The sequence below is a fragment of the Artemia franciscana genome, chromosome 13 (genome assembly GCF_032884065.1).
Source record: "Artemia franciscana chromosome 13, ASM3288406v1, whole genome shotgun sequence".
Classification (NCBI taxonomy): Eukaryota; Metazoa; Arthropoda; class Branchiopoda; order Anostraca; family Artemiidae; genus Artemia; species Artemia franciscana.
The window spans coordinates 31190347-31208294 of record NC_088875.1 but is presented as its reverse complement, the minus strand read 5'-3'; the positions used below and the strand labels follow the sequence as shown (position 1 = coordinate 31208294).

General features: G+C 35.6%; 1 protein-coding gene across 1 annotated transcript in view; it reads left to right on the top strand.

The window, feature by feature from the left end:
- Nucleotides 1-17099, top strand: part of LOC136034797 (puromycin-sensitive aminopeptidase-like) — an 83811-nt gene extending 66712 nt beyond the window's left edge. Inside the window, exons 14-15 of the mRNA XM_065716212.1 lie at nt 7168-7273; nt 16902-17099. Of these exons, the coding sequence (XP_065572284.1) occupies nt 7168-7273; nt 16902-17014 (219 nt within the window). The 3' untranslated portion in view covers nt 17015-17099. The remainder of the gene's footprint in view (nt 1-7167; nt 7274-16901) is intronic.
- Nucleotides 17100-17948: the final 849 nt, after the last annotated feature.

Genomic DNA, 17948 nt, shown 5'->3' with positions numbered 1-17948 from the left:
CATCCATGTTGACGAAATTGACGATTCCTACGATAAAATGTATACCCTGGAATGTCCAAGAGAGCAGAGTTATGCTCATTTAGCCATGTTTCTGTGATACGAATAACCTGAAAAATGGAAAGTTCACATATCTCGCTTATAAAATCAAAAGATGAATTCAAACCCTGGCAGTTAAGATAGAAAACTCTGAGATCTTCAGAATCACCTGTGAATCACCTATTGTGAAGTCTATATGACTTCACAATAGTCATATAGACTATTCGAGAAAGTCAACTCAACCTTGTCCCAAAATGGGTTAGTTTTGGATGAGTTGTGTGATCACTTGAGGCAGCTCTTTAGCAATAATATTTTATTACTTCATTTGGTATTAGAAACAGGTCTTTAATATCGGATATAAATATCTGCGATTTCTTTTGCCATTTGTGGCCTTACTCTGTTCATTTTTAAGTTTTAGGATTTTCTTCGATTTTCCATAGAGAATTGTTTAACTTTGACATATGTCTTCAAAATAACTCCAAAATCCAGCCATGACTTAGGCTATTAGGGATCATTAAAAAAAAAAAAAAAAGTTCACCTTAGAAAACGCACCTTACAAAGTACAGATTCATCATTTTCAATAATCTGAATCTAAATATTTTGTTTCATTTGGTACTTTTTTTTATTTGACTGTTGTATTTCTATGAAGGTTTATTTAAGGAAGGAAGGACGCTTCTTTTATGCCTACTCTCCTGTTGTGAAGTATATTTTTAATCTGCTTGTGATTAAAAACAAAACAACGTAAAATAGATACATTATTATTAGGCATGCCATCACACCGAGATTGAAGAATTATTGCTTCCTTATAATTGTTCGGAAGCAACCAGGTCTAGATTTGTTCTGGATGAGTTAGATGTAATTTTTCGTATTTGTAAATTCTGTGGCGCAGAAAAAAAAATTGTATTTCTATTATTATTTCATGAATAGTCTTCAAAAATTGAAATCTTTTAATAATTTAACATGATTTGACTGTAAGTTAATATAATAAATTTTTTTTAATATTTGTAGACGTAAGTTTTGCAAGAACCTGACAGTAACAAGCAATGTTAAAATTTGAAGTAGACAGCAACGTTGAAACCTAAAATAGCACTATTACTAACAATTTAGGGTAGCTCGAAGAGCTACCCTAAAGGCCACATGAGGCCATCAGAGCTGTTAACGTCCCTCCTCAATCTCTGTCTACTTAAAGCTTCACTCTTTACTCCCTCCCGTGAAGTTCCAATTTTCTTTAATTCCTTTCTTATGGCCAATTAGCACCCCAATCAAGGATAACCTGCTTCTTGTTTAGTCCCTAAAAGAAGATTAAAGATCAAAATCTTTAGTAATATACTATCCTTCATCCGTAAAACGTGACCTAGCGTTTTAATATTAATGTCATTGTACCCTTGGGCAGCAGACGCAACCAGATTATTTGCATGGCTTCTTTTTTTATACGCGGCAAGTCACAGGAGCGCCTAAAAGCATCTATAGATATTTCTCTGGAAGACATTTGATAAATTTCCATCAGCCTTTTAAAAGCATCCATTTGCAGAGTCTTACTTGACCCACTGGCTTCCACGTGAATTCTTATATTCTAATCTTAAGTGGGAGACAATATCACAATTTTTCAACTGAAAAAAAAGGGTTTTGACTATTTTACTTTTCACATCTTCACTGCCTCCATTATATTTACTAATATTTGATCGATTTGATCGATCAAATCGATTTGAAGCCATCTATTTGATCGATTTTCTCGTTATCTAGCTTAACCTTTTTACCCCTGCTTATTCGTGCGTCTAAGTGACTTTTCCTAATTTTACCTTCCCATTTGCTATCATTGTCTCCTGTAGTCTTGTCCTTATTTTTCTGGAAAAAGTCGGTCAAAATAATTCATATAAATGAGGATAAGACATTGCCCTGCTTAAGCACTCATTCCATAGCAAATCACCTACTAACCTCACTGCCTACCTTAACTGCAGCAATACTGTTCTTGCACTTGGCTCTAACCACTTTATGTACTTATCTAGGCCTGCTCCTAAGGACCAAGTCCATCAAAATGATCCATATAAGCAGGGATAAAACGCAGCCCTGCTTAACTCCTGAGTCAGAATGAAACCAGCTGCTAACTATTTTTTCTACCTGTAGTATTCTCAGCAATATTATTCTTGCACTCAGGGCTAACCACTTTAATATGTTCATTCGTGACCTTCATTCAAGCTTTTCTGTCCGCTGATTCGACTATTTCTTCATAATCTTTAAGACTGAAGGCTAATGAGGTTTGATGGTCCATAAACTTCAATTATTAATCTAAGAGTGGAAGTATGGTCGACGCATCTGTGAGATCCCCGTTCCTATCTGTACATGGAATATGTCCAGACTGTCTGCTTCCTCTCAATTGCTTATGATGTCAATTAAATGTCTCACTATTATGTCGTCTGGCTGTATCTCCAAGGTCTTAGGCAATTTTACCTGCTGGCTCCAGCCCACGTCTCCTATATTCAAACTTTAATTTCTTCTCTACTTCTCTAACGTTTCTTCTATCTGTTGAAGATCCACTACTCGGTAACTCATTGAACCAACCCCTGTATTCTATCAAGCCTAAAGGGGTTTTTGCTAATATTCCTAGCTGTGTCTCTAGATTACTTCTCTATGACATCTTTACTCTTTGCAGAAAAAACTAGAAAGGGAAAAAAGCAATGGTTCCTTCCAAAATGGACCCGACTAAGGACAGAAAATCTTATTTCTCCCCCCACTTTGTGTAATATATTTGTAATATATTGGTAGTCGTGGAAACATGGGAAGGAGTTCATTTAATGGGAAATCAACAGCTCTAATGCCATTTTAAAGGGTCGGAAGGGAAAGACAACCAGTCTCCATCTCTGCCATCTGTCCCCCGTAACTTCTATGATGTAGGGACAAAATTTTTTGACAGCCATTGTGTTCCAGAACGTTGAAAGGTTTAATAAGTATGCATCCAGCGTATTTTTCTAATACTGTTCTAACTATCATATACATTGTCAATTTTAAATGCTCCAGTTATCCTTCGCATAACCCATAAGCACCCGGAAGGTAGTTATCCTTCCTAAATTTTACCTTTATTAACTCTATACACTAATACATGCGGAACTTAACATCAATAACGGCACTCTTGTGTCAGTCCTGCCAGTCATTGATTTGCAATGACATAATCATTAAGGTTGGTTGTCGTGCTGTTAGGTGAGTAGCAATTTAAGTTATTGGCCATTTTATGGGCAAATACCGTATTGATTTTTGTACCTACGAAGTTGTAGTAGCCTATTGCCGTTGTTATGTTTCTTCCCTACACTATATTTACCTTAACTGGGAAAGCATATATCCCCATTTGTTCCAACTTGGACATTGAAGTTCCTTAAAAAAATAAAAAAATAAATACCATATCTCTTCCTGAAATCTTGTCTATTTGCTCCGGTAACGGGATATAAAATTCATCTTTGTCGCTAGCGCCTCAGTTCTACTGGGGTATATGACTGATATCTTGCAGACTTATGTCATAAACTGAGCGACTAGAATTCCTTTATTAATACCGTTCTAACCTAAGCAAGACTTCAAAGCTTCCTAATTTATCAGCTATTTTTTATCCTTATCTTCCTTATTTATCTATTCGACTGTCATTGTGCCCCGTCCTTCCTACTACTACTAACAACTCACTGCAACACCAAGCGATGTGACGCCAACACAGCTATGCATGTGTTGCCTCCTCTATTCCAATCTATTTGAAGCTTCTCTCATTACACCCTACCAAGAAGTTCCAATTTCCTTTAAACTATTTCTTAAGAGCTCTTTGTGCCCGGTTCAGGGACAACCTGATTTTCGTCTGGCCATAGATGGATGACCAAAAAGGACGATCTTTGATAATCTGTCATTCTTCATCTGCAAAACGTGTCCTAGTCATCCCAATCTTTTTCTCATTTTAGCCCTAGGAAGCCTAATTATAGTCTAAGGGGGATAGAAACTCATCTTTCTTGTAGTTTACTGTTTGATTTACAGCCTCTGAAAAATATCTAGCAAATCCTCCCCCGTCTTCCGAAGCGCCCACGTTTCAGGACAATGGTTAACCACTGTCACTGTAGCTTCCAATATTTTAATCATGTTTCGCAGACTAATCTTCATTTTCTTCCAAACTTTTTTCAATCCTGAAAAAACATCCTAAGCCTTGGCTATTATAATTTTAATAGCTTCACTGCATCCCTTTTGTTTTATAACAATGCTATCCAGGTAAGAGAAGCTATCCACTTGATTAATCTTCTCCAGTTATTCCTGGATTTTGTTACAGCGATTTTGTCTTCTTAAAATTAAGTTTTAAACCTATTTTCCTACCCTGAACTCTTAAAACCTCTAAAGCATCGTGCATTTTGCTAACATTTTCATTGAGGACGCTCAAATTATCTGCTTAATCTAAGTCTACGAGAGTTTAACGTTCCCATTTGATTCCATTATCTCCAAATAGCCTTTGCCATGTTCCTTAGGATAAAGTCCATCAAAATGATCCATGTAAAGGAGGATAGGACGCAACCCTGCTTAAATCCTGTAACAATGCAAAAATAGCTTTTAACTTCATTTCTTCATTTCTCACCTGAGTTAATCAATTTTTGTGTGACCTAAAATTATGTTTTCTAATCCTGGGAGATGAGCTTCTGAAACTGATAACAAGTCTTTTCAAAGTATACCATGAGGCCACGTAAGCAGGGTTGTCTTACTAGTGTTAGGGCTTGAGGGAGGTGTTTTTGACGCAGTTAAACCCCACAACACCAGAACAGCCCAAACAATTGAAACCCAGCCTATCCTCTTCATGGTATTTGCCATGTACCTGAACCTAAAATATACAGAACTTACCTTGTGTGCGAGGGGATTCCCCTCTTCCACTCCGCCAATCCCCTCTCCACTCAAACTGCCTCTCTTATACGATAAAGCTTTTGATTTCCATGGAAAAGCTGTCTTTTTATTAAATATTAATTAGATAGGTGTTAGATTCTGTTGGTTGGTGATTACGAACATATGTTAGTTACCTTGTTGCCTTTTTAGAAATTCACTATTCGTATATATAAAATGTCCCTGTTTGAAAATGTATATAGTCCTAGTTAGTATAAGTTAAATTCGATCTGACAGGCTGAAGGTTAAGGGTTTGGCAGCCTTCTCTAATGCTGAATGATATCTGTTTTGTAATAAGTTTTAACATTGCTGTTTACCATCAGGGGAAATCTCTTTATCTTTAGTTTAATTACTAAGAGAATAATCATAACGAGAGTTCTGAAATGCATTACACTCTTAGGCTATTTTCATTGGTGTGTCATCTTTGATTTGTACTTTTTTTTGCGCTCTTTAGTCTTCAGTCTAATAATCTTAGTGCTCTTTGATCTTTTTTCTTTCAAAATGTGTTTGTTTTGCAATGATGAGTGTCATTTTTATCTGTAAATTGGATATAGTCAAATTCCAGACTATATTTGTTTAATTAGCAAAACAGCAATGAAAGCTAAAAAAATATGCTGGAGGCTAATAACACTAAAGAATTAGGACCTAGAATGGTATATATCGTAAGTAATAATAAAATAATTGTGATCGAAATGAACTGGCAAGTCTGAAAAACTCAAATATCTTAAATATGAAACGATTGACAATTGAGCAGAACTAAAAAAAAAGAATGATCTAAAATGTTAGAAAAGTTAGAAAAGTTCAAGTTCAAGTTAGAAAAACTCTACGACAAAGAGGAAATATAAAGAAACAATCTCAGCTGTGTTGCTAAGCGATAGCCTTTTAGAAATTTCTATGTGTCAAATGAGATTTTATTGAAGGCATATTTTCAAATTTAACTTCGAAAGTAAAACAGTTCAAAATAGGGATGGTACCTTTTTATTGACAGTGAAATATAAAATTATTTAACTGGATATTTCGAACACATATACAGTGTTCATCATCAGCAGTAAAACTCAATAAAAAGCAAATCATTCCCTATTAGGTAACAAACAACTCCTATTGTTTGGGAGTTTTACTGCTGATGATGAACACTGTATATGTGTTCGAAATATCCAGTTAAATAATTTTATATTTCACTGTCAATAAAAAGGTATCATCCCTATTTTGAACTGTTTTACTTTCGTCATGGAAAGGCAGTGTGGTCTTCGAAGTTATCTAAATTTAGCTTCGAATTGAGCAAGGCACTCTGGATTATCATATTTCAAATTTATTGGTAGACAACATGCTTATAAAGAAGATCGATAAAGCCCATTTTCTTTTTTTGTAGAGAAAAAGCTTTCAGCGTCTTAATTTTAAGTTTTAGCTTAATTTGGTTGCACATTAGCAATTAGTAATTTGGTTCACGCACAAAGTGAGATAGTATCTTTATGCCATCGAGCCAAGTTTATTTCTGGCCATGCCTATTTTAAACAGCTAATTTGTTTTGGAATAGTTCGAACAAGCGAAACGATTTGACTCGTAAACGTGTCAAATGTTAAACGGATCTTTCCGTTTAACGGATCAAATGTTTAACGAACACCATTTATACATTTCAAAGCCAAACACCGGAAAAGATAAAATGAGGATTGTTGATGAAAAAAATGACCTAAAACCTAGTTTGAGGGAGAAGCTTCAAGGTTTTTTTAAGAGTTAAAAGATTTAGTTTAACTTTGTTGTGCAAAAAGAAGTTGTGACTTTTATATCCGTGTCGCACAAACTGAGATTTTGTCCTTATGTCATTGAGTTTTCTTTTCTGACTTACTAGATCATTTATAATACCGCTGATTTTAGTTAGCTCGTTTTTGTTCAAAGAAATTGTTTTGTTTTCATTTTTTGTTCAAAGAAAAATTAAATAAAAATTGAACTACGATTCGTACATTTTAAAACTAAAAAAAACTGACAACATACAGCAACTAATAATGATGATGATAATAATAACTTTTATTTATCCAAAAGCCCTAGGGCCATAGGGCCGTGGCAATACAAAATGAAAAATTCAATTTTGATTAAATCTCACTACATAAACAGCAACAAACAATAACATTACAAATATATATTTCTATGATCCAATATCTAAGAAAGAAATTGGCCTAAATCCAAAGCATAAGGGTTATGTTTTTTCACTTTCACAGAATATTTTATGCTATAATTTGTATGTTTTAGGGAGTTTTCCACATTGGTGAACTTATTCAAAGTGTTACATGCAATTTCGCAACTATCGAGCAAGCAGAAGAAGTCGAAAATTTTTTGACTGTTAACAATGAACATGGTAAGATCTTGTCTTCTCTTTTAACTTACAATGCAACGAAAGGATCCATTCAAATTAGTAGTGGAGGGGATCCAGCTCCGATCACTGAACCCTAGCAACGAGTTCCGGGTCCCTAGCAACCACCAGGTGTTATTGATTTTCTTCAAGATTCAGGTGTTTGTTGTGTAATAGGAGTTGTTTGTTACCTAATAGGGAATGATTTGCCTTTGGTTGTTATGTTAATTACTGAAAGAAACCAAGGGATGTAGGAAAAAACCTTCAGGACCCGCCAATGGTGGGGGCCTTCACGCTGCTGGTATTATCATACAGACATAGGCGTTAAAAATTACTTTTTCTTTGATTGTGACGTAATCGGGCATGATTTTATAGAGACCCACTAGCAAGTGGAGAACCCTTGGTTGTAACTGATAACGGTGCACACGTGGGTGTTCCGTAATGCTTTAGGAGATATTTCTTTCTTGAAGATTTCTTTTTTCTTCAAAATATTTTTCTTCTAGGCATTTTCTTCGAGATGTTTTTTTTTCAAGGCATTTTTTTCTTTCAAGGCGTTTTTTTTCTTAAAGGTTTCATTTTCTTCAAGATTTTCCCCTCAAAAAATCTTTATATTCCGTCATCAAAGGTTTTTGACCGCGTGGAGAATTCTCTGCACAGTTTTCGAATCGATAAGCAATTAATCGCGTATTTTATATCAATCAAACAGTTCGTGGTAACGAACTGTAGTAAGGAGCGACCCGGCCCAATAGTAAACGAAACTCTAAAAAACGGAACTTCGATGCTAAGAGATATATCAAAAGAATCGGATTTTTATGCTGATTTTAAATATATAAGTTTCATCAAATTTAATCTTTGTCATCAAAAGTTACGAGCCTGAGAAAATTTGCCTTATTTTGGAAAATAGGGGGAAACACCCCCTAAAAGTCATAGGATCTTAACGAAAATCACACCATCGCATTCAGCGTATCAGAGAATCCTATAGAAAAAATTTCAAGGTCCAATCTACAAAAACGTGGAATTTCGTATTTTTTGCCAGAAGACAGATCACGGGTGCGTGTTTATTTATTTGTTTGTTTGTTTTTTTCCAGGGGTCATCGTATCGACCAAGTGGTCCTAGAGTGTTGCAAGAGGGCTCATTCTAACGAAAATGAAAAGTTCTAGTGCCCTTTTTAAGTGACCAAAAAAATCGGAGGGCACCTAGGCCCCTTCCCATGCTCATTTTTTTCCCAAAGTCAACGGATCAAAATTTTGAGATAGCCGTTTTGTTCCACCTATTCGAAAATCATAATAACTATGTCTTTGGGGATGACTTACTCCCCCACATCCCCTGGGGGAGGGGCTGCAAGTTACAAACTTTGACCAATGTTTACATACAGTAATGGTTATTGTGATGTGTACAGACGTTTTCAGGGAGATTTTTTTGTTTGGGTGTGGGGTTGAGGGGAGGGGACTATGTGGGGGGATCTTTCCTTGGAGGAATATTTCATGGGGTAAGAGAAATTCAATGAAAAGGGCACAGGATTTTCTAGCATTACTATTAAAAAAACGACAAAAAAAAACAATGAAAATATAAACATGAAAAAGGTTTTTCCAATTGAAAGTAAGGAGTAGCATTAAAACTTAAAACGAACAGAGATTATTATGCATATGAGGGGTTCTAAAAATACTTCGGCATAAAGAGCGAGGCATTTAGGAGGATATAAATACTTCGCTCTTTATGCTAAAGTGTTTTTAGTAATTTCAACTATTTATTCCACGGCCTTTCTGAGTCAGGGGTCATTCTTAAAGAATGACATTCTTAAAGAATGTTTAAGGGCAAAACTTAAGATTTAGTGTGAAGGTCGAGGTATTAAGAGGGGAAAAACCCCCTCATATACATAATCAAAAATATAAGAATATAAAAGTTTGTTACGTAAGTTAATTCTTAAGTTACGTATATTTTTCACTATTAAAAACGTTCGTTAAAAATTAAAAGTTCTAGTTGCCTTTTTAAGTAACCGAGAAATTGGAGGGCAACTAGGCCTCCTTCTCCACCCCTTATTTCTCAAAATCATCTGATCAAAACTAACAGAAAGCCATTTAGCAAAAAAAAAGAATTAGTATGCAAATTTCATTTTAATAATTTAAATACGGAGAGCCAAAATCAAACATGCATTAATTCAAAAACGTTCAGATATTAAATAAAAAAAACTATTTTTTTAACTGAAAGTAAGGAGCGATATTAAAACTTAAAACGAACAGAAATTACTCCGTATATGAAATGGGTTGTCCCCTCCGCAATCCCTCGGCCTTTCCGCGAAAGTTCAACTCTTTGCCACAATTCTACTTTTTAAAACAATTAAAAGCTTTAGCGTAAAGAGCGAGGCATTGCGGAGGGGACAATCCATTTCATATAAGGAGTAATTTCTGTTCGTTTTAAGTTTTGATGTCGCTCCTTACTTTCAGTTAAAAAAACTAGTTTTTGTTTTATTTAATTTTCTCCAAGAGCGTGCTAGAATCCAATGATGTTATTGACTATTGATTTATTAGACACACTTGGCTGTTACATTGTTATTAATTTTCTGACATGAGCTAGATGAAATTTTATTTTGATTCTCAAATGGCTTTGATTCTCTTTATGGCACTGAAATCAATATTACGCAGCTAGGAAAGGGTTATTTTCCTCTATATAAACTCCCTCAGTCGAGGATTGTCTGCTTAAGTGCTGAGAAATTTGCCGTATACCCACGACATCAAAAATGTAATATAGCATGAAAACCATTGCTTTTAATCAATAAATCTTGTACTCGCTTTCCAATTTGGTCTGAGAACCTTTTTAATCCGACGAGAACGGCAGAGACAAAGACAGACAAACAGATGCTTAAACACACAAGCACGGTGTGAGAGACCATGCAACCAATTTTTTACAAAATCACTGGAAATAACAAGAAGGCTGGAAATAAGTGAAAATAAGAAAAAGAAATCCTGAAGAAGAAAAATATCTTGAAGAAATAAAAAATAAAAAAAGATATTGAAGAACAAAAACATCTTCTAAAGCATTATGTGACATTCACGTGTACGCTGTCCTCAGTTACAACCGGGGGCTCTCCACCTGACTAGTGGGTCCTACGCCTACACCTGCATGATAATACCTGCATCGTGAAGGCCCCCCACTGGTGGGCCCTGAAGGTTTTCCCCTACATCCCTAGGTTTCTTTAAGTAATTAACATAACAATCAAAGAAAAAACATTCGCTATTACGTAACAAAAAGTCCTTTTATGTAACAAACATCTGCGTCTTGAAGAAAATCAATAACACTTGGTTCTTGCTAGGGGCTGGAACTCTTTGCTAGGGCACAGTGATCGGAGCTAGAACCTTGACTAAAGGATCCAGGGGGGGGGCGTGTCCCCAAGATTTTTTTTGGCGCCCTCTTCCACTGTTTTTTTTCCCCTTTTCACTTTTTTTAGAATAAATTTGTCAACTTATTGTTTCCTTTGTCACACTGCCCCCCTCCCAAGATTTTGCTCATCAGTGCCCTTGTCACATTGGGCTCTCCCAAAGATTTTGTTCTAGATCTGCCCGTGGGAACCCTTCCACTAGACAAATTATTTTTTCCATATTCTAAATTCAAAACTGGGTTAGAATGAATGCTTCTATGACGGACGGTGTAAACCAGCTGGAATTGAAGAAATCCACAGAATCTGAAATATCCTATTTCCTATACTTCCAGTAATAACTATAAGGAAGCTGGAGAGAGGTTAAAGATTTTCGCGTATACAGTAGGCTAAAGCCAATGAAACGAAAGTAGGATTATTTTTTTTAAGAATCTCCAACGTCAATCTCCAAACAACCCTAATTGCATACAGCAAATTTAACAGACATAATGAGTCTACACAACTGAGCCAATTAGAAAAAAAAACACTATCTGAATTGAAGTATATATCAGGCCAGTGTTTAGACCACAGATCACTTGTCAATGGCACCAGTCTGAGACCCAAAAGAATGACAATCTTTTTTTCAGATGGATAGTATTGATTCTTACAGAAGATTTCTTGAGCTTTAATAAAAAATTTCGTCATAAATGAAATGGGCTTTGTAAATTTGTGAAAGTAAAACTGCATTATATAGAATGTTTCAATATACATGCAAAAAGTGAATTGATAATTTCAACACAAAGTGTTGGAATTTTCGTTCATTATTCAAGCTTCATAGCTTATTTTAGTAATGGCGATTTATGAACAGTAGTGAATTTAAATATCCTGCTGCTATTTGGGAAACATCTTGTCTTCAACATATTTCTTATCAATTAAAATTTCGTATATACGTTTTTATCGAACTTCAGTCTCATACTTCTATAGTATTTGACTCTTAAAAAGAGTTAAATTTCACCCCTGATGTCTTTCATCATTCTTATGGCCATTTCTTCTTTAAATTCGTTGTTAAGAGATCTTGTATATTTTATGAGGGATTAATAACTATTCTGAGCACATTTTTTCGACCTTTTCTCTTTTTCTGCTATTTTTCAACCTCCTCCCTCTAATCAATCCCTCGAACTTTTTTTTCCTGAATATCGAAGGTGTCGCTGAAGTTAAGAAAGACTTAGCTTGTCTTTTGATCTCCTACTTGTCACGCTTAGTGCAAAATAAACGCACTTAAATCGAAAGTAGTTGTGTTGAAATATTCCGGCCTATAAAGGTAATTAAATGAATTGGAAGCATAGTTGTTATTTTATAATATTTTTTTTTTATGTTGAAAATGCATTGGGAGCTTTTTTGCGGAGGTGGGCAATAGGAATGCAGATTCTATTGGAAATGCTGTTAAGAGTTTTAGATTATCTTGGTCCGGCATGCACTAAGTCAATGGCACTTGAACCTATCCCTCCCATCTGAAATTCTGCAAACCATCCCAAATCTAACAGGCAAATTCGGTTTCTGGGTTCAATCAAGTACACACTAAACTGATAAAAGTAGCTGCCCTGTCAAATATAGAGGCTCTTACTTACTTGATAAATTTGTCCTTCAAAAATGGTGTTTTCCCAAAACTGCTAAAAAAAGATTTAGCTAGAATCTTCTCGAGTTGATCTGGCTAACTACAGGCCTATATTCCTTTTTTCAGTCTTTTTCAGTTTTCAGTTCAGGAACCTTGGTAGCAATAGCTACTTCAGTTTTGTTGAAATTCTTAATTATAGCCTGCTTGTGTTCAGACCAGGGTACTCTGCTGAAGATGCTTTAATAGCGTTGAGCTTATTGATCGAGAAATTTTTGGATTCTGGTCTACTACCTGTAGCGGTTTTCCTTGATATTAGATAGGAATTTGAACCCGGCAGGGACAAATCTTAGCTGCTGTAATCTACGAGGTGTATTTTTTATTAAGGTCCGTTGGAACATAAGTACACAACGAAAGATTATTTCAAAAAAGCGAATTTATTTTTCAGAAAGTTCGTGCTTTACTCTATTTTTCGACATAATTACCAAGTTTTTTGAAACACTTATCATACCTCTCAACTAATTTTAAAGTAAAGTCTTTATAAGAACTTGCCGCCAGCTCCAATAATCAAGAGTTCACTGCTGTTTTTACGTCGTCGTCATCTTTTTAATGGTTGCTACTTAGCTGGCAACTGGTTGAGCTGAAGACGAAATATGGGTTTCGCATATCACGCCCAAATCGAGGCAACAGAATATGGAATGGAAACACACACACTCCCCTAAAAATTTGAAGGCCGAACATCTTCTCTCCCAGCGCAAAATAATGGCGTCGGTGTTTGGGAATAGGTATGGTGTTTTTTGATTGACTTTATGCAACAGAAGAACCACTGTCAATTCAGAAGCATACTGTCTAATCCTCAGAACGCTCCGCAGAGCAAATAAGAAATAAAAACAAAAAAACTTGGCATGCTGACAAAGGAAATTGTACTTCTTCATGACAATGCTAGACCTCCAACTGCTGGTTAGACCTGTAATTTGTTGGACCGTTTTGGTTGGAAGCAGGCACGTATGCAGGAATTTTTTTTCCGGGGGAGGGGGCAAAACTTTCGAAACAGCAGATATAAAATAGCACTTTTTTATTTAGTAACTAAATAAATGCAATAAGTAGGTATATCGGAAAATACAGATTAGCATTAATCTGTAGTGTTGCAGCGGATAAGGGGAAGAAGACTGAAGGCTCAAAAGTACGTTTTAGGCTCAGGTTATGTTCATAGCGATTTAGAACCAGTGATTGATCTATTATATCCCACTGAAAGGGAAATTCTAGGATTAATACTGCAATATGGGTGCTGTGGGGGGTAGTTCTTCTATTGCGAAAACATTGATTTTAATGAAAAATGATAGTTTACAAAATTAATCCATTCTAAGCTGTACTTTATCCTGAAAAGGGGGGATAGACGCTCTAATATCAAGGATAATTCTGTTTTGATGTGGAAAGCAGACTCTCTTTTTCAAAAAAAAACAAAAAGAAAAGAAAACAGTACAATCACTAATTACTTCAAAGAGGGTAAAAAGTTAGACAGAAAGTGGGTTAATAATTGGGCAGTGACGACCGGATAAGTGCATGCTGTAAAATCCCAAAAAAGGTTCACACATGTTTTTAGATTCTTAATAAATATCCTACTTTTTCCAGAAATCCCAAGAAACCATGGGGAAAATAAACATTTCACGAAATTTCGGTGGGAGGGGCCGAAGGCCTCCCCCTGCGTACGTGCCAGGTTGGAAGTTTTAGATCACCCACAAACAGTTCTGATCTTTTGCCGGGTGATGACCATCCGTTTCTCCACCTCAAGCAACGCCTTGTTGGCAAACGTTGTAACGATGGTGACAATGTAAAAACGGAAGTGAATTCCTGGTTAGCAGAACCGGCAGCAAGTTTCTATACAGAGGCTACTTTAAAATTATTTTAGAGGTATGATAAGTGTTACAACAAACTTGACAACTATGATCTTAAATAGAGTAAAGTTTTTGAAAATAAATTTACTTAAAAAAAAATAATTTGTTGTGTAATTATGATCAAACGGGCCTTACTTAAAAAACACGCCTCGTATGTCACAATGAAGATTCTTTACAGCCCGAAGATGACAATGTGAGCTCGTGGCTTTCCCGAATGAAACTACACTTGGCTTTTCTGAAACGGATAAGACAATGCTTATGTCCAAACTGAGAAACGTTCTGGAGGAGACGTATCTATGGATGGATTCTAATCGACTTGTTATTATTGTTGACAGATCTTGTGTTTTATTATTTCCCCGGGTTGGGGGGTGTTCATCCAGAAATACATGGTATTTCTGGTCTAGAAGTCTGAGCAGTCTGCCAGAAAATCATTTTGCAAGATACTTTGGGGCCCCTCTTGATGAAAACCTGCCATTACTGCATCATTTTCAAGCAGAAGAGCCAAAGCTATCCCGGAATCTTGGAGCTATGGAAAAACTTACGAACACCTTGTTGCAGAAAACACTTATTCTGCTGTACAACACCCTATTTACTTTTTGAGCAATGAGCTGGCCATTGACTTTTCAATCTCACTTGCGGAATCTGAACTCATCCACAAACGATGTCTAATATTGATTGTAAAAAAATGAGGAGTACTTATCAATAAAGTCACTGCATCAACTATCCTGACTTTTGTGTCTAAATTTGTATCTTGTGAGTCTAGCATACTCGGTCATTATCCAATCTGCACATACCTGTCATGCTCCGAATATAGCATGTGCAATCATATAGAATCCGACCTCAGAAGATCTGAGAGGTAGGAGTTCCCTTGCGTCGTTTAAAAAAAGAGTTAAAAAATTATTTATTAGCATTAGCATTACAAAAGAATAGTTTTTTTTAATTTGTATCATGGGGTTGTTTCCCCTGGGTGGGGAAAAGGAAAGTATTTGGTTAATTATTATTATTGATGAGAGGTAAGATCGTTTCTCAGAGTAGGAGCGGTGACCACTGCGTATTTATGTCTAAAAATATCAATATTGCGGTTCTTGGCATCCAGGATGGGATTGAGTTGTTTTAATTATGTGTGATTTATTTATTCTTGTTTCGTCAATGAACCAATTGAACCGTTGAACATTTGTAAATGAAAGGTAAACTTTTATGTGCTTTACTTTTTATTTTTACCTATTATGTTCCGCCAGCTAGAATTTAACGGATATTTTTATTTTTTTTTTGTGGAAAGTTTCATTCCTACAAGAATGCTACTCAAAGTACATTTATGTAAAAGCTTGATGTCTTTATCTATTTTATTAAACGAGGAATATTTGTATATATGTATATATTTAAACTTTTTCTCAAAAATGGCACTAAAATTTTTCGTTTCTTGAAACTGGGATATTACCATTTTCCTGTGTGAAAAACTATCTAGATCTGTCATGACTGTGAGGAAGCTTATTTCCTCCTCCCAGCCCCCTTAATGTTTTTCATAAATCGTCTGCTAACTGAAACTAGATATCCCTGAAGGCTGGAAACCTTGAGCATGAGTAGGAAGAGTTTAGAAACAATATTTATTTATTGACAAATTCGTTGGTTCTGAGCTCTTAGAGAAAGACATTTCCGTTTGATATTTGTTGAAGTGAGTCTCTGATTCTTAATTGCTTTGCATTAACTGATACGCATTGCGGCAGAAAACTTACAATAATTATTTGCATACCAGGGGACTGAGCTTCGCTCGATGGTTGTTGTTCGTCTTTAAAAGAATGTTCATTATAAGATAGGTGTTCATTTTCCGGTGTGAAAAATTAGGGCCTTTATTAATTTTGGAAAAAAGAATTTTCAGGTGAATAACATCATGAATACCCAGATGTCCAAAACCGTCATGGTTTTATTTTCTACGGCGAATAAAATAAGATGGAGTTAAAGTTGTTTATTCGAAAGCAATTAAAACAAGCTGTCTCTTTCTTGATAAAGTGAAACTCGATATCTTAGTGCTTTAAATGTAAAGCAAATAGTATTGTTTGTATTTGTTTTGTGCAAATAAGAAGCGGACAGACACGTATGAAGCAGGGAAAGGTGTATTAGATTCACTCTCTCCCCTTGGTATAAAAAAAAATTGACTAAGTTTCTTGCATTCAAATTTGTCCTCTTCTTTTTAAAACTTCTTTTTCTATTTTAACTATTTTTTATGTTAGTTGTTTAGAGACTAAATTGCTACTGTCCATAAAACAAAGAAATTTGAAAATAAGATCAATTGCTGATTTTGGTTTTGATTTATTACCGATCCGGTGGAAAAAGTACTGGTTCTTATCAAGCGGAGAAAAATTTGTTTTAAGCATTGAGAAGATGTTTAAGAACATGTTAGTTTGAACTTCAGAGCTTTCACAAAATATATTTCCTTAAAAAAACCTAAAAAATATGATTTCATGTCCAGAAATCTGTGTTTAGTTTTTGATAGCCAACATGTTTTTTTTCTATTTCTTGTTATTAATCCTTAATTTTAGGAATATCCACACAGCTTTAGAGGGTTAAAAGTGAATCCAGGGCTCGAGTGTAATTGATTTTCATTACTGACGCCCAATAAAAAGCATTCTCTTTGAAAAAAAATGGCTCTATTAGCTTTGAGGGATGACTGTTGCAATTAATTGCAATAATTTGTACTGGACGTGGGGTCAGAAAAGTTAGAAAAAATGGACCTGGTCAAATTGTCATTAAGAGGTCTTATTATTCTGTGATTTCAGGTGTTGACATGAAAGTAAAGCAAGCAGTGGAATCTATAAAGCTGAACAGCAACTTGCTGAGAAGAGATGCAGACAAGATTCATGAATTTCTTCTCGCAAATGTTAAAGTTTAACTTTGTTCTAAACTTTTGGCTAACTCTTTTCTTAAGTATATAAAATTTACGCAACAAAAAAGTTAGGCACTTACTTTGAAGATTTATTTATGCGCTGTTCAAAAACTGAATCGAATATGTCTACTAAATATATATACATATATATATATATATATATATATATATATATATATTTATATATATATACCAGCTGTTGGTGTGGCGCTTCGTGCCATACCAACACCTAATTGGTGGGGGCTCTTCGCCCCCCCCCCCCAAGCCCCCCGCGTGCGTAAGTTGTTACGTGCCAAATTAGTTACGCGCCATTGTAGTTGTGTCCCTGTGTCCCACATGTGAATATAGATAGATATATATATGTTTTTAACTACGTAAAACTTGCGAATATACAACATTCTTCGCTCTCCCATTGTGTGTGCATATAAATAGATTGTCAGGTTTACCAGCTCTTGAACATGCAACATACAATTGTCCATAGGAAAAACCATCCGTATTCAGATCTATACCGCATTTTTCTAATGATTGCCCTTGAGCTTTTTTGATGGTGATTGCTAATCGAATATTCCCTGTGCCCCCGTCGTCATTTATATATTCCCCCTGTGCCCCCCCGGCGTCCCCGTTGTAGTTGCGTCCCTGTGTCGCGATTGTCATTTATATTCGAGGAAGAAGAACAGCCTCACCCTTAAAAGGCCCTGTCAAGATTTTTGCCTCTATTACGTTTTCCATTGTTTCTTTTTACGGCAAGTTGCGTGCCATTGCAAAGCTTTGGTGGGTTAATATTTCGTAACAGTATTATTGGTACGCCTATTTCTAGTTGTAGCACGTGTGGTGGAAACCCTGGGAGATCCAGGAAATTTAAAAATTCAGATGGATAATTAACCGCTTCATTTGGTTCCAGAACTGTGTCGACTGACTTGTAAAATACTTCCTGGTCTCG